At 38.3% G+C, this 16,368-nt stretch overlaps 1 protein-coding gene across 1 annotated transcript; it reads right to left on the minus strand.

Annotated features, from left to right (window-relative positions):
* Window positions 1-2,797: 2,797 nt before the first annotated feature.
* On the minus strand, window positions 2,798-12,370 carry LOC142553943 (uncharacterized). The gene is made up of 14 exons (XM_075664509.1): window positions 12,036-12,370; window positions 11,823-11,907; window positions 11,409-11,448; window positions 11,083-11,331; window positions 10,251-10,350; window positions 10,064-10,138; window positions 8,528-8,626; window positions 8,231-8,347; window positions 8,028-8,143; window positions 7,744-7,843; window positions 7,274-7,632; window positions 5,347-7,102; window positions 3,972-4,109; window positions 2,798-3,904 (listed from the first exon to the last, which is right to left on the minus strand). The coding sequence occupies exons 1-14, from the start codon at window positions 12,165-12,167 to the stop codon at window positions 3,218-3,220; spliced, it is 4,053 nt and encodes a 1,350-aa protein (XP_075520624.1). The 5' UTR covers window positions 12,168-12,370; the 3' UTR covers window positions 2,798-3,217.
* Between the last annotated feature and the right edge of the window lie 3,998 nt (window positions 12,371-16,368).

Raw genomic sequence — 16,368 nt, forward strand, 5'->3', positions numbered from 1 at the left:
TTTAGAATTTCTCGAAGAACAAAAGACTTGAAAGCTACTCGAAAATGGAATGGAATGGAATGGAAGAAGATAGAATGTGGAAAATCCGACGACCACGAGTCCATTCTCGATATATATTCTAGTTGGAATGTTGTACGAACGATATAAATCAAAATATTTTTTGCTTCTTATATTGATTCAGGAGCATGAACATGTATAGCAAAAAAAGAGTTTTCCTAAAGAATTGGAAGAAAAATTACCTCAGATTGTTGGACGATATTTTTCTAATCGAATTTTAATCATATGTAAAGGGATTAAGATGATACAAATATTAATCAGAGGTGCCGAACAAACACCATAGTATAAGATGAAAACCCCACTGATTTATTTTGATGATACAGAAGCAGACATTTTGCCAAGAAATAATTTCCTACACATGTTTAAATCTTATAAACAAGAAAATGAGATTAGATTATATGAATCTAACAGGGTATTATGTGCATGATTTTTATTAAGTGATGATAACATGTTGAAGGACGTGAATGGATTGTAACTAAGTACGATAATATGTTGGAAATATCGTGGTGGTTATGGTCCCAGTGGCAGCCCGACGATCGTGTTTTCTTGGATACGGATACGAATACGAATACTTTAATATGTTGGCCAAGGCCCAGTTGACCGGTGAGAGTGTTGCTGGTATCCCCGCCGCCCAGTACTGTGGTTTTTCTCTAGATGGATCTGTCACCCTATATGATTAAGAATGCGAGTTACAATCACGATCTGAATTCAACAAACACGAATACGAATATGAATATGTTAATATGAAAATGTTTATGGAAATGATTATGTTTAAAGTTTATGCATTATTATGAAAATGTTATTTGAAGTACAAGTATTTTTCACTGTTATATGTTATCTGTATTACGTATTATTTGTTATCAAGAATATGATGTGTTGAGTCTTTAGACTCACTAAGTGTGATTGATGTAGGTGATGTTAATAATTATGATATGTGAGGTCTTGATGGTTGACCTGACTGGACTGAAGGTGCACACAACCCGAGGACCAGCGCTTCTACTTTCCGCATTTAAGTTTACGATTTACGTTAAAAATTTTACGACTATTTATTTATGCTTTTGAGATATTTTTGAGATGTTTAGTATGGGCTATACTTTTCATAATTATTCTTTTTAGGTGTGGTAAAACATTGACGATTTTACGATTTTAAATATTTTCCGTTGATTTTGAAATGTTAGTCGATTGGTTATTTATAAAATGGTACAAGCTATTTTCAAAGTATTTACTTATATGTAGGAGGAAAAAAAAATTCTAGTACTTTTTAAGAAAACGAATAGTAGACGTTTCAATATTCCCCAGCAAATTTAACGAAAACATGTAACACGAATACCTTACCTAGCAGAAGGATATGCCACTCAACCTCAACCAAGAGTGGTAGACAAAAAGGAACACATCACAAATAGTTGCTAGCAATAATTCACAATAACTGACAGTAATATGAGGATATAATTGTGTATGAGTCTATGTATGTATGTGTGTTTATATATATGTATGTATGTGTATGTATATGTGTTTATATATATATGTATGTATGTGTATATATATTTATGTATGTATGTATGTATGTATGTGTGTTTATATATATGTATGTATGTGTATATATGTATGTATGTGTGTGTGTATATATATATCAAGACAAAATGAAGTTGAAGACATCGACAATTCCCTTTAAGAGCAATTTCCCTCAAATGATTTTATGTATAAAAAAACATGTTCAATTTAAAAAAATAATTACAAAATCTAGTTTTCAAGAAGTTTTGATAAAAATATCTTCAGAAAATATAATTGATGTGCACTTGGAACTCCCAAACTCCGACTTCCCCGAAAGACTACCCATGTCAACAGCCGAGAAAGCTTTAAGGTTACACTTAAATGAAAAATAAAAATAAAAATAAATTATATATATATAATAATTTGATTTGAAATGACATATTTTTTGAATGAATTTCGAATCCATCATAATCATCATTGCATTTACACAAGTCAATGGGTGAGGTTGGGTTAAAATTCATCTAACATATATTCATACAAACAACCAGATGAATTTGAAATCTATGAATTTAAATCTATAACTTCAAATTCTTCTATCCAAGCACGACTTCAAAATACGTGCTCTCAACCTCCAAGCTCTAATTTTTTTCATTCAAGCGTAACCTTAAAGCTTTCTCGGCTGTTGACACGGGTAGTCTATCGAGGAACTCGGAGTTTGGGAGTTATAAGTTCACTAATTATGTAAAAGTAGGATTTAATCGTGTGAAGCTAATATACTATAAGATAGTTGTGTCAGGACCACCCTCGCACTTGTAGAATGGTTGTTGATATATATATTTATTAATATTTAAATGATGGTATGGATATTTATGGTATAATGATGTAAACAAATCTCAATATAAGAGAAACTTACTTAACTTCGAACCCAAATAATAGTAAAAAAAACTTCACATCACATGTAAAAGAAATTCCAGGTAAAGAGAGCACTCGACTGAAGATCATAGTTCGTTCATATAAAAACTTTGCATGCGGTAACTAATGGATTTAACTTTTCTCCAATGAAGAAACTTTAAATATTACAGATTAAGAGAGAGAAACTGAATTGTGTATTGTGAATGAAAAATTGCCAATAAGCAAAAATCTTTTTCATTGACTAAATATTTTCGACAAGTGATAAATCAAAGTTTATAGTGGCAAACTCCCAATATGAACTCAGTTTCAAGGGCGATCTCAGGTAAGGGGAAAATAATAATAATAATAATAATAATAACAATAATAAAATTAAAGCTATCAGGGAAATGAGTAAAAAGTAACAATCCAAGAAAAAAATTACAGATAAAGTAACAATCCAAGAAAAAAATTACAGATACAAGTACACAAACAATATAAGTATGCATCAATTAACTACATCATAAGCAAGTATAGGTGCCTCGAAAATGGCAGAATGAGAAGACTGATGCGGATATGCCAACAGCTTCAGCACCAATTAGTCCCAACGCGTACTTTCAATGCTTCCTTTTCAAGTCGAAGGAGCGGACATGGCAAGCAGCTTTGAGGCTTGAAACAAAAATACGCAAGTGTTAACCTGCACGTATCTCAAGTGAAGTCGATCATTGAGAGTTCAGGACGGACACTGGCCCCTTGGTTGTTTGATTGTTGGGGTGTAGAATCATGCTGCAGGTGGAGAAGTCTTGGAAGCTGGTGGGATACTATTTCCGTCGATTACTTTAGCCTCTGATGATGTCTGTTCTTGACTTTTTACTGTTTCGCCATTCAATTCCATAGAAACAGTGGGATCTGTTACCGGGGTAGCAGAAGCATCTGATTCGGATTGTCCTGGAGGACTCGATTCTGGATCCATGGCAGTAGGTTTTGTCGTGGCTGTGGTGTCTGGAGCCCCTGCCTCTGTTGTATCAGTAGCCCCTGCCTCTGTTGTACCAGAAGCTGCTTCTGTCGTACCCAGAACCTCCTCAACAGAGTTCTGAGAAGTACCTGATTCAGTTGGGGGAGGAACAGGCATCTCTGTGGAAGCAGATGTATTCTGGGGTGCAGCGGTTGCTCCTTCCAATAGCAATTGTTTGCCCGGTTGCTGTTGTATGCTCTTCATGGCAGGGTTTGGGTTCTTTGGACCAGACTGACCCGGATTAGGGCCATATAAAGATGCCATCCCTGGAGGTAGGATTTCAATTGGAGGCTTTTTTGCTGCATCTTGGAGACTGGTGAGCTTGGTTTCCTCGAGGGATGCTAAAAATGCCGCGGCAGCATCCATTTTGGTGGAAGGGGTGTGCTCCATCTCTTTTTGCAGTGTCTTGTTCCATGCCTGAACCAAGGTCCTCAATGTAGGTCGACCATGAGCCTGAAAAGAAACGAGAAATGCCAGATCAGAAAAAATTAGCATCAAAATTAAGGCAATCAAAACGTACATGTGCGTGGAGCACCGCCTCGGCAAGCATCCCTGTATCCTGCCATGCTTTCTCCATGAGTACATTGTCTCCCAAAAGAGCTGCAGCAAATGCTGCCTCACGTCCTGAACCGACTGATACTAAATTGTTCACCAAATTCTGCAAACATTAATATATATATGGTTATCGAACAAAACAGGTAGAAACAGTTATAACCAAAGAAGGTTTGCAATCTTTGAACATCATAATGATTAAAATATAGAAAACCCACACCAATGGAACCTTATGATTAATAATTGGCGTAACTGCACTCAAGGCTTGGTTCCGTAAAAAGGGATGCCCATCTCACTTAATTTTATGAAGTTTCACTATCTTCTTACAACAATATCACATGTGAGCTCAAATTATCAGCCTACTATATGGGCAAATAATGCTACAGTTAGACAATACAGGTTGATTGTACTTCAGGATTAGTAGGAAAGACAGGGAAAGGTGATCACTGAGTATGCCTCCTAAAAGTCCTACGTTGCAAGGGCTTTTCGCTCCTTTTATTTTCTATTTTTTGAAAATTTTATAATGCCCCCTCCCTACCCCCACATTATTGATGCCCAAATATTAGGAACTTCGCTTGAACCCATTTAGTCAAATTCACTTGGATTTATCCAGGACTGCATCAAGCAAGAAGAATTAAACCAAAAGGGTAAAAAACATGTATAAACAAGTTGGTCGCTCACTCCTAGTCTGAAGCCCAAGGCAAGTCAATATAAAGAAAAGGTCCAGAGATTAAAGGTACAGAGAACCACAAACTGTAAACAGATTATCGTCTAATTGAAAATAAAGTCAACTCCAAATAATGAAAGAAAATATCAACAAAGCCTATCGAATAACTCTTTTTTCAATAACTGGGGCAGTGAGACAGAACGCCTGACATCTTCTTAACCAAGTCTCCGTTGCACTGTGGCTAAGATTAATGAGGGTGTAGATTGATACACAAATACATAAAAAATCGTACAGTAACTACATTAGCCCGCCATTAAATAATTTCCAACAAATTTTGTGAAGAATGCTTAGAGTACACAAATATGCTACAGAGACTGAGTAGATCTACTAATTTTATGTTTATGGCAAATGAGTTGAGACTTGGAATTTGACAGGAAAAACAAAGATGTAGCTGAATGTTGGAATCGGATACTATACATCTAACCAGAAACTCAGCTTATCCGAGCACTCATGTTCAGATGAGTTGGTCACAATCGTAGATAGTTGAGTTGATAACAATTGTAGATATTAGATAGTATGCCTTTTCTATAGTTAAATTCAACATAGTTGGGTAAAAAACATAGCAGCAATCCATAGAGCTATGGGGTCCCATAGAGCTTAGAATAAAAATACATACGCTAAGCCGTGTCAACTCCCCATGATTTGCAAGGCGTAAAGCCAGCCCCCGCAACTCATGACCTTGCAGAGCTCCTTTCACTGAACCAGCAGCAGCTAATCGCTTGAGAGCTTCGCGGGCTATATCAGCTTGTCCAGTAGCATCGGCAGCATCGATGAGGTCTAGAAACTCCTTGGCAAATTTGACCACTCCTTGAAGAGCATCAACAACCGTTTCCTTCTTTGATGACAAATTCATTATGTCATTTAAGTCCAATCCCAGAGCCTCTTGTCCAATATCCCTGCTATTGCTCATTGTTAGAAGGCACTGAAGGGCTCGTTTCCCATCATTGCTCTGCATTGCCAGATCAAATTCCAACCTTTTTGATATACCAGGAAGGTGAAGTGCTTCAGTGGCATAACCCATCCCAAGCATAAACTGAGCTAAATCATCATGATGTTCTCTACCAAGCCTACTTGCCCATTTTACTGCACTAACAGCGTCTCCATAGGCTGCAAGACATCGACAATGTATACCAGGATGGCTGAGGGATATTGCATGAGCACACATGTACCTGTCTATTAACCACAGAACACCATCTCTCACCCCAACAACAACAAGAGGCCCAATTGGTCGTTTTTGTTCTGCAGGAAATCTAGTAATAGCCACAGCAACCCCACCACCACCAACAGCAACCTCATTAACCCTCCTTTCCTCGAACTCTTTTGGTATTGGTGAATCTTCACTGTCGACTTTGGTTTGTTTAGGCAATGTTATAAAAGGAGGTATCGATGGAGCATGCTGAAATGATGCTAATCTGACAACATGTAACATAGGGGGTCTTAGCGTAATCCTCTCTTGTGTGGCTGCTTGCTGAGTATCAACAGTTACCAATGCTAACTCTCCATGTTCTGCTACTGCTCTCGACTGAAGCTCTATAAGACGCATTTCTTCTTTCCTTTTTTTCGCTTCTATATCAATAGGTGAGATACCAGCATCCACAAACACACACTCAATGGTGGTTGGGGTAGCAACAAACAACTGCCTTCGGTGCCAAACAGCCCCGGTAGCATGAGGTATTGCCACATCTCCCAAATATCTAAACTGAGGACGCAAGGACGATATAACAATATATTGTAGATAAGCAAAAGCACAATATTCAACAGTCTGGTCCCATGCTGTCCATTCTGGTTGAGGAAGAAGACCTCCTACTGCTTGAAAGGATTCCCAGCTGTACAATTGGAAGTTCGGAGGTGCCACTTCAGCAGCAGATTTCTGAGAAGCATACCCATCATCCATGGTGCTGAAAGAGGAATTGGAACCACTATTAAATCCTGACAAAGGCATAGACTGAATTGTTGAAATAGCTGTGGCAGTTACAGGGCTTATTCTACGAGATGTCCGATAGGCTACACCAAGTAGCGCTCCCCCATGTAAACCAGAAACCGGTTCACTGCGGCTGCCGACTGACCTCATCAATATGTTTGATGTACCATCATCAAGCAATATTCGAACTTGAACACTGGCAGATGAAGCAGCGGAGGCTGCTGCTGCAGCAGCTTGTGCAGCAGCAGCTGCAGCTTCCTTCGCTTTTCTTGATGAGCTGCCTTTTGGAATGATGGGCATTCTTGGAGGTAATACAGACTCAAGCAGCGCAAACCTGTCTCTACAAGTATCCCAAGCCAAGAGCCTTGCACTACCAGAATCTACAATGGACCAGTCACTGACCTTATAAATTGAGAAATATGGAATATCAGGCCACACAATGGCCACGTACCTGAAAAAATGAAAAGGAGAAAATGAAACCACTTTATGCAGACAAGAAATAAGAATAAATGATAGTTAAGATTATATTGGAGTCTCCTTCCACAATGTTCGCACAGCTATATCCCTCGCATGATAAATTATTGGGAGGTGGCATAAGCAACGAAATGACAACGCCACTTACTTTCCAGAACTGCTCACAGAAAGGACTGAGTACGAATCATGTGGAACTGGGGTACTGATATGCTTTTTAATTTGCTTCACATGGAGCTGCTCTGGTGTTTCTCCTCTAACTCTCCCCGCATCATTCAAGGAGCCATTGCTTCCAAGGGCTGGATTTGCAGTATTTGACAATTGAAATTGCAGTAGTTTCAATGCCCTTTCAACTACATAAACAGCAGAGTGTTCTCGACTTCCTGGTGTTGTTGGCAATGGAGCCACGGGTGGGAGCGATTTGACATCAAATTCACAGACAAGGACACCAATGTTGGTACCAGTTGCAACAAGGTGGGGTTGTAAAGGATGAGTAACCATGGAATACCCCTACAAGGATGTTTCAAAAAATGAACTATAAGCATGGTATGATTTCATTATCATAGAAACCAGCCCAATGGTTAACCAATATCAACCAAGTAGAGAACAATTCTATCATACCCTTAGCTTCTTGTGAGACGCAAGAAACTGGGGTGGGACTAATGATGAAAGTTCACATAATGGTCTTGTAAGAGCTGAATAAGTGGGATGCTCAATGGCCCTGAAAAGATTCACACGAAAATCATAAGCCCCTTGGTACAAAGAGAAGATGGATTCAAGCGCAGTATCAAGGCTTGTCAACATTTATGATTTCTGTTGAAAAAATCTTTGTGATTCCAATACATTTAAAAGAAATTTAAAATCAACAAAAACACTTGTATTGAAAAAGGGTGGAACATTCATACCATATGTGGGAATCTTTTACACATGTCAATATATCAAGATTAGGAGCTCGAGGGTGGCACCAAGATGCTACACTATGACAAGCTAATTTTGAAACAGGTTTTATTCGTCGCAGTTCCTACAATGAGGAAAGGAAGGTGAAAAGAGAATAAATTGAAAAGTAATCATGACCAAATAGTAGGGAAATAGTGAATTTCCTTGGAACCTTGAATGTCATTGTGTCCCAGATAGCCAAAGTCTTGTCTGCGCCAATTGTAATGAGCTGCGGTGCACCACCAGAAACACGAGAGAGCTCAACAGCAACAACACCACCGTCATGTGCCTTAAAATGTCATTTGAAAACCAAAGTCCTTTAGATTTGACCATAGAAAAATATAGGCAAAGCATTTGCTAAGCAACATGCTGCCATGTTTTAGCTCGTGCTGTATTACAAAGAAATATATCGTACAGTTTTGTGAAGAAAAGATAAATGGAAAGCTTAAATATCGAGAAAGGTTACTACTTTTAAGCTCAGCTTAGGAACAAGTTCCCTTGAATCTCGACTGTAGTCTGCATTCCAGAGCACAAGCAAACCATCGCTACCACCAGAAACCAAAAGGGCCTATTTTAATACAGAAAAAGAAAAAAAGAAATTCATTCTCTGGGAAGGGATTCTTAAATATTATGACATGATGTCCTCTTTTGATAACAAGATTAACTTTGTTAGGAAACATATATGTAATATAACACAAAGTTGCCACGAAAACCACAAAACCAAGAATAAGGATACAGAAAAATGACAATGGACACATATTTGCAAGGCATAGCTCACATCGTACCAGACAAACAACCAAATACAATGACTTAAACTTAGGAATATTTTACCATATATGACAGGGATACAATAAAATATTTCTTTCAATTTCCTATATATTTTATTTATGATAGCTCCCAATGCCATACGTGTTCAAACTAGTGTCAAGCGGACATGAAAATATAAACACGCGATATAGAAGACCTCCAAGCCGATAAAGGTCGATATAAATCATTCTTCACTCCCAAAATTCCAATAAAACACTTTTCAGTTGCCTTGTTTTGTTTTTTTTTTCATTGCCACTTTTCTCTTCCCCGAAAAGCAAACCTTATAATCTCATTTTTATTCGCATTCCTAAAAGGCCAAAACATATTTTCCCTTTTTTCACACCTCTAACATAGTTGTTACAATTTATCAAATTTTCACCACTTCCCGAATATACTTCATCATTTTATTATCTTTTGACCCAAACTATAACATTTAAGTTTGAAAAAATGTTACACAACAATTTTTATCATGATTTGACATATAAATTAACAATGTCATTTCCTCAAAACAAAATCAAACCCCTGAAATTCTTCACCTAAACTCCAAAAGCAAACCAACAGGGCCTTTCATATTCACTTCTCTTAGCTTTCTTACACCAAGAAATATGGCATGTAACATTTTTTCAAAGTTGCAAAACATCTTATAATTGCCACTAAGAAAAATATCAATCAACATGAAACTTTCAACTCTTAACAATACCTTTGAAAAGAGAGTTAAGGTTTAGAAAACATTCCAATTTAGTTGCCAAACCTTTCCACTCATTCTATGCACTAAAATTTTCCTAAAATGGAATCCATGAACCCAAGTCCTAAATTATAAAAATGACAACTACTAGAAATCTCACATCAATAACAGCTAAAAACTTCGGAAGAAAGGATTTTATTCGCTATAGTATCATAGTTAAGCCAAGGGAAAGTCCTCAAATTCGATTCTCACCAATACACATTCATGAAAAATATTTGACATTCTAGTTCTTGCATTAAAAATGGTGTGAGGCATGTTACAGAAAACAAATATTCAATGGCTCACACTTTACTTGCATGAACTTCTAATAAGGTTACCATTTGTTACCTGACTTAATAGGCCCAAATTAACTTCCAAAGAAAAACACAAAATGCAACTGTAGAAGTGTCATTCAGCACATAAAGAAATTTATTAGCATAAACAATTACAATCCTTTCCTACAACAGGAACTACCTCGCCGGCAGGAGCCATAAAAGTCATCAAACAAGAAATTGAACCCTTGTGTCCTCCTGTATATCTTCGAGCAAGCTGCGGCCAAAAAAAAAAACTCATTGATGCCAGTAATATTTACAAAGATTCAGGTTGGAATACAGGTATCACTTCAAAGTATATTTATAACCCAAACTGATAAAATTTAGACCTTCCACGTCAGCATGGAAAGAACTCTAATCACTCCATCTGACCCACCAAAGGCCACAAGAGGACCATCACTAGCAGTTGATCTACACAAAAATTCCATACTGCATGACAATAGTTAGACCTGGTCAAGAAAGTTATCCTTCATTGAGAGGTAAATTAATTTGCAATTATCCATTGACGACCAGGAAAACAACAGAGACATAACAACTTATTATCATTATTGGCTGTGTAACACATTAACACTGTAAATAATGTCAAAAAAATAATTTGAAGACTAACTGCTGTCAGAGACGAGCAAAAATACATGTATCTGATTGTCTGTCTTGGAAATTGAAAAGGCGGTCATTGAAGGTGGACTGAAAGAATGGTGTGACGATATACCAAGAAAAAACAAATGCAATGTCCAAACATAGAGACAGATTATTTGCAGACAAGAATTAAAGGCAAGGAGGTAAATCTAGTGTGATGAGTTAGAGATGAGTTCACTGGAAAATTATTATCACAAAAGAAAATAGAAATCTTACAGTGGAAAAAGCTTTTTTATCTTTCAAAAATCTATAAAAAGGAATTTGTTCCCTAACTTAATATAGAACATTCACAACCTATGCTGGAACAATGTTTGAAGACCCTTCACCACCTATAAGTGTTATAGTATTCCACGATGAGAAATTTCAAGGAATCCAACTCCTATTGCACAACAAACATAGTACATTATCAGTCATGCCGATTGCATCAATTTTGTACTCAAAAGCTCGAGATTACGCTTTACTTAAGCATATGACAGTATCTAATATTCAGGTAACATCTAACAAACATAAAGATTCAAAACATACCACAGAAGAGATCTGTTATCTAATTCCTGCTTTGGCACATCGCGGCCACGCATTGTCACCAAATCTAGAAAAATGGCTTTGTTCTCACAGCATATGACAAGAAAATGGCGTCCTTTTGTGGATGGTGCAGGGGAACTGAAAGCTGAAGTTAGATTATTGACAGCTGATGGAGCTTCAGCAGCAGCAGAACGATTACGCCAAAGTTGCCAATAGCGTACATCATCATCGTAAAAGCTAACCTGTTTGACACTTGAATCATGTGCCACGATATTAGGCTCAGGCTAAAGAAGTAACAACTGTATTAAAATCTAGGCACTGACAGATACCTTCCACCTCGTATAGCTTCGGTGGGTTTTCCTCTGGATTCTAACATGCACAACAAATGGAAAATAATAATCAGTAAAGTATTCACACGATAAATTCACCACAAAACCCACGAAATTAACCCACAAACAAAATACTTCACTCTTGTAACCAAATCCACTAGCACACCATTCAACAGAAAGAATAATTGCTGCAAACCATACTATCTCCTCCATAAAGGAATGGCAATGTCATGAGATACCCCAAAACCATGACAGCTAATATCCAGCAAATAGAACGAAGAAAATCCAAGTTCTCGACCAAATTGGACTGTTAATCCTAATCCAGATCATTTGATGATCAGACGCAATTTCACAAGATCAAGTGCTTCACCAACCGCGTCAACCCTACCAAAACCTGAAAGCAGAAACATTTACCTGTTTCCCCCTCGGCGAGCTTCTCCAACTTGGCACCAACCAAACGCCTCTCATCTATACCACCAGCTTTCAACTCGTATATAACCTGAAAACGCACGATATAACAGAAATTCCAAAAAACAATCGCAAGATCTAAACATTTCTAGCAAATTAAAGAAAACCAACTCTTTCCCACCAGCTCAATTCAAACAAAAGAAAAAGAAGAAGAGGAACCTGGCGGTGTTCCCAATTCCAAACGGACACATGATCCGATGCGTCGGCTGTTACGAGCCATGGGTGCGTCGGGTGCAATTGAATCTTCACGATTTTGTCATTCGTCGGCCGGAAGGCCCTCAACCGCAGCATTTTAAGCTAATTCTACAAACTAAGCAATTGATCTAACGTATGAAATGAAGAATCTTTAAGGGTCCTCAGTCCTAAACCGGTAATCTTGTTCGACGGGAGTAAGCGGCTCAGGCCGCCGGTCCGGATCTGCCACCTATTCGAGACATTCCTTTGAAAATTAGCTAGGCAACTGTTTGTCAAATGGAATACTCTCTTACCCCCGATTGGTAAGTAGAATTGGACAATTAAAGTGTTTGATGAAAAATTAGAATAATATTAAATATACAACTAATATTCGTTACAACAATATTTATAATTATTTGTTGAAACTTTTCAAGTTCGCAATCTTGATTTTGATGATAACAAAACTTGTTAATTGTGTTACTAATAATTTACCTTAGTGTGCAGCATCTAGGATTACTCACGAGATGTTTACATCGCAAACTGAAGACCCAACTGATCGCACAAAATGAATCAGTCTAACTGATTACGTCAATTGAGCAGTCCAGCTGATTGTCCAGTTGATAGGCCAGGAGTGTTCAACTGATGAAGAAACCCAACTGATCAGTCCAACTGAACAAGAGTGAAATCAGTTCCACTGACGAGTCAACTGATTTCACCAACCCAAGTGAAGATTAGTTCAACTGACCAGTTCGAAGCATCAGTCAGAATCTTTCAGTTATGGATTAAGACAAAACTCTTTCAAGTGGAATCCAGCTGTACATGAAGGTACAAAGCCATTGTGCAGTCAAAGGACAATAATGGACGTTGCATCAGAGCATTAAAGACAAAACGTTTCAGAAGGACAGTCGAAAAGTCGAGACACAAAGTCCAAGAAACGAATTCAAGATGCAACAGATACAAATAATGAGTCTCACTGTACGATCAGTTTTCCCGCCTATATAAAGAGAAGATCAGTGAAGACTCAACAAGAAGTAGAAGAAGCTTTTAAGCATATACGAGAGAAAAGAAAGGGCACGCTCATTGCACATAAGCTTTCAGAAGCAATAAGCCCAGAGGGAATTCTTCATAGTTACATCAGCTTAAATTAGAAGCTTATCTCCCTCAGTGTGTGAGAACATCCTTGTTCAGTTCTCACACACAAACACTCTCAGTCACTCAAATACAGTCTTGCACAAAGACGTTAAACTTGTGTACGTAGTCTTTCTCACATAGACATTAAAGAAGTGTTACCGGAAGGTGCTATCTTCAGTCTACTCTAGGAGTTCAGTTTAGGCAGTGTTGTAAGTCCTAGCTGAGTGGGTTTGTACAAGGTGTTGTATAAATCAAAGTCTTCTAGTGGATCCTACCCGAGACAGTAGAAGGGGTGACGTAGGAGCAGTTGAAGTCTCCGAATATCAATAAACATATCTTGCGTATTTAACTGTTTAACTATTGTTTTCAAACTATTTGGATTAGTTAGAGTATCCGTCAGTTCAGTTGTCTCCATAACTGAACTGATGAATGCAAAAACTAATCTACCCTTTTTCGATTATTTAGTTTACATAAGATAAAATGTTTTCTAATATAACAGTCTTCTTCACGAAGGATTACTTCGAGTTTCTTCCGCTTGATTTTTAACCAAACTCGATTTAATTCATCGATATTAATATTCTTAGAACACGAGCTATTGCAGCTCATTGGAGAATATTTTGTTTGAAGCATCCTAAAGATGCTCAGCAAACGATCCTTCAATTATTATATCATGATATTTTACTGTTATATCGCAAACGCGAGATTTTGAATTCAATATATAGTGAGATTTTGACAAATTGAGTTTTTTGTGTTGTACAAATATCGATGTACATGTAGCATCACTCGAAAAATTATGGATAATATATTATGATTGATTATATCAATTTGAATTTTATTAGTGAGATATTTTTTTGGACCAAAATATATTTCAACAATAAATATAATATACCCTATTCTCACCACACAGATCATATAAAACTTATGATATTAAGCATTTTCGCTTAAAATATCTTCGTCGCAAATTTTTTTTCTTCTACACTGATGATCAAGGAAATGAAGGTTAAAAACACCATGCACTAACTAACAACGACAGGCGATTGTTGGTGTTTATGAGTTTTTACGTATTGGCAAAGTTTTTTGTCGTCTTTTTTTTAGAGCTGGATATATCTTGTAATTTGTCGGAGAAAACTTGATGTTTGAGTGTTATTCTTCTAGTTAAAACATGAACAACATAGCTTCCAAGAAAAACAGCCCATGAGATGCACTATAACCCGAATATGCTTCTCACGACTTCACGCCTAAATGAATGCGAACCGAACCCAATCCAAACCCTAGACTCAACACTTAGACATCCTATGAGACCCTGGTCCAACCCTTTCCAGCCCAGACCCGCAGCCCAAGCCTAAAACCATTACAGTTCCTTCATTAGATTCAATCTATGCATAGCGCAGTTGTTGGTTCCAGCCTTCTACCCGACCATCCAGCCCAAGAACCACCACCACAAGACTCATCCTATGACCCTAAGACACGCCCCAGACCATAGCCAAGAGCCTTGGTCAGCCATACAGTCAGCCAAACGATCACACCCAAGAACAGCCCCTACATCACATAACACGTGCAAAACTTCATCCCGCGGCTCTTGCTGTACCAGACCACTTCCAGCCCCTACCAGTTCACTTAGCAACATTTGAACACACCCTAAATCATATCCAGACACAGCACAATGAAACTTGAGAAAACTTGAAGAACATACACAAATTTTCACAGCTTGAGCGTGTTTACAATAAAAATCATATCACTCTCATATTTTATCATAAAATTACGACTTTTCTATTAAATCAAAGGTATTACAGAGTATTACAAATCATATGTTGAAGTCGTGTCCAAAAAACCGACCTATAAATCACATAAATCGAATAACAGAGGGTGATGGGTTTTGGTGACACGGAAATGTCACAGGTTGTGCGGTTTTACGAAAAAAATCGTATCTGACAATTCCTTCGTGGCTACTCTCGATATGAAGATATTTCATGTCATCAGTGTAGTGTCTTGGTTTGCCTCCTCGGCATGCATGGCAAAGACTTTGCCCCTCATCGGCTGCTTCCACTGTGGACAATCTTTAAACATGTGGTCACTGGCTCCACATTTGAAGCATTTGCCCGTACCCCATAACACTGTCCCTCATGTATATGGCTGCACTTCGGGCACACCGGATAATCAGCAGGTTTCTGAGGAGCTTTCTTCTGAGGAAGTGGACCCTTGCCTTTCGGCTGTCCCTAAAACAGTCTCTTACCCTACTGTCCCTAAAATGGTTTCTTGTATTGCTACTGGGAATGATGCTGCTGGGGCGCATGATAGGGCCTCTTGCCCTGCCTGTCATTCTCAATATCTTTCTGGTCCGATTCAGCCGCCAAGGCTCTAGATACATCAACTGTAATGACCTGACACCACTCACCCGCGATCATTATTCATAGGACTTCTCCAGCCCAGACACTGGAGCTTTTACCTTCCCAAGATTCGAACCCAAGACCTCCTGGACATATAGGTCTTGGCAAAGCAATCCTGGTACCAATTAAGCTACCTTCTATTGTAATGACCCGACACCACTCATCCGCGATCATTACTCATAGGACTTCTTCAGCCCAGGCACTGGAGCTTTTACCTTACCAAGATTGCTTTGCAAAGACCCATATGTCTAGGAGGTCTTGGGTTCGAATCCTGGGAAGGTAAAAGGTCCACTGCTGGGCTGGAGAAGTATTATGAGTAATGATCGTGGGTGAGTGGTGTCGGGTCATTACAGCAACAGCATAGGTAGTAGGACCAGCCACTCGAACATCACGGCGTAAGATCGGCCTTAAACCATAAAGAAGTGCCTCAACTTTTCTCTGGCATCGTTAGCTATCAAGGGCACAAAGTGACACCCTTGCTCGAACTTCCTCACAAACTCTGCCACATTGTGGTCTCCCTGCCTCAAAGTCATGAACTACCTAGTCAATCGGGAGCGAACCTCCTCAGTAAATTACTTGTAGTAAAACACTTCCTTGAAACCCTCCCAAGTAATGGTCTGCAGATTTAGTGCCATAGATGCACTCTCCCACCATAGTCTAGCATCTCCTAATAACAGATAAATAGCACATCTGACCCTATATGCATCCTCCAATTCCATGAAGTTAAAGATCACCTCAATGAACTTAATCCACCTCTCAGCTACCATAGGGTCAGTCGTCCCTGAAAATTCCCTGGGGTC

This window comes from Primulina tabacum, chromosome 8 (genome assembly GCF_025594145.1).
Source record: "Primulina tabacum isolate GXHZ01 chromosome 8, ASM2559414v2, whole genome shotgun sequence".
In the NCBI taxonomy this organism is placed as follows: Eukaryota; Viridiplantae; Streptophyta; class Magnoliopsida; order Lamiales; family Gesneriaceae; genus Primulina; species Primulina tabacum.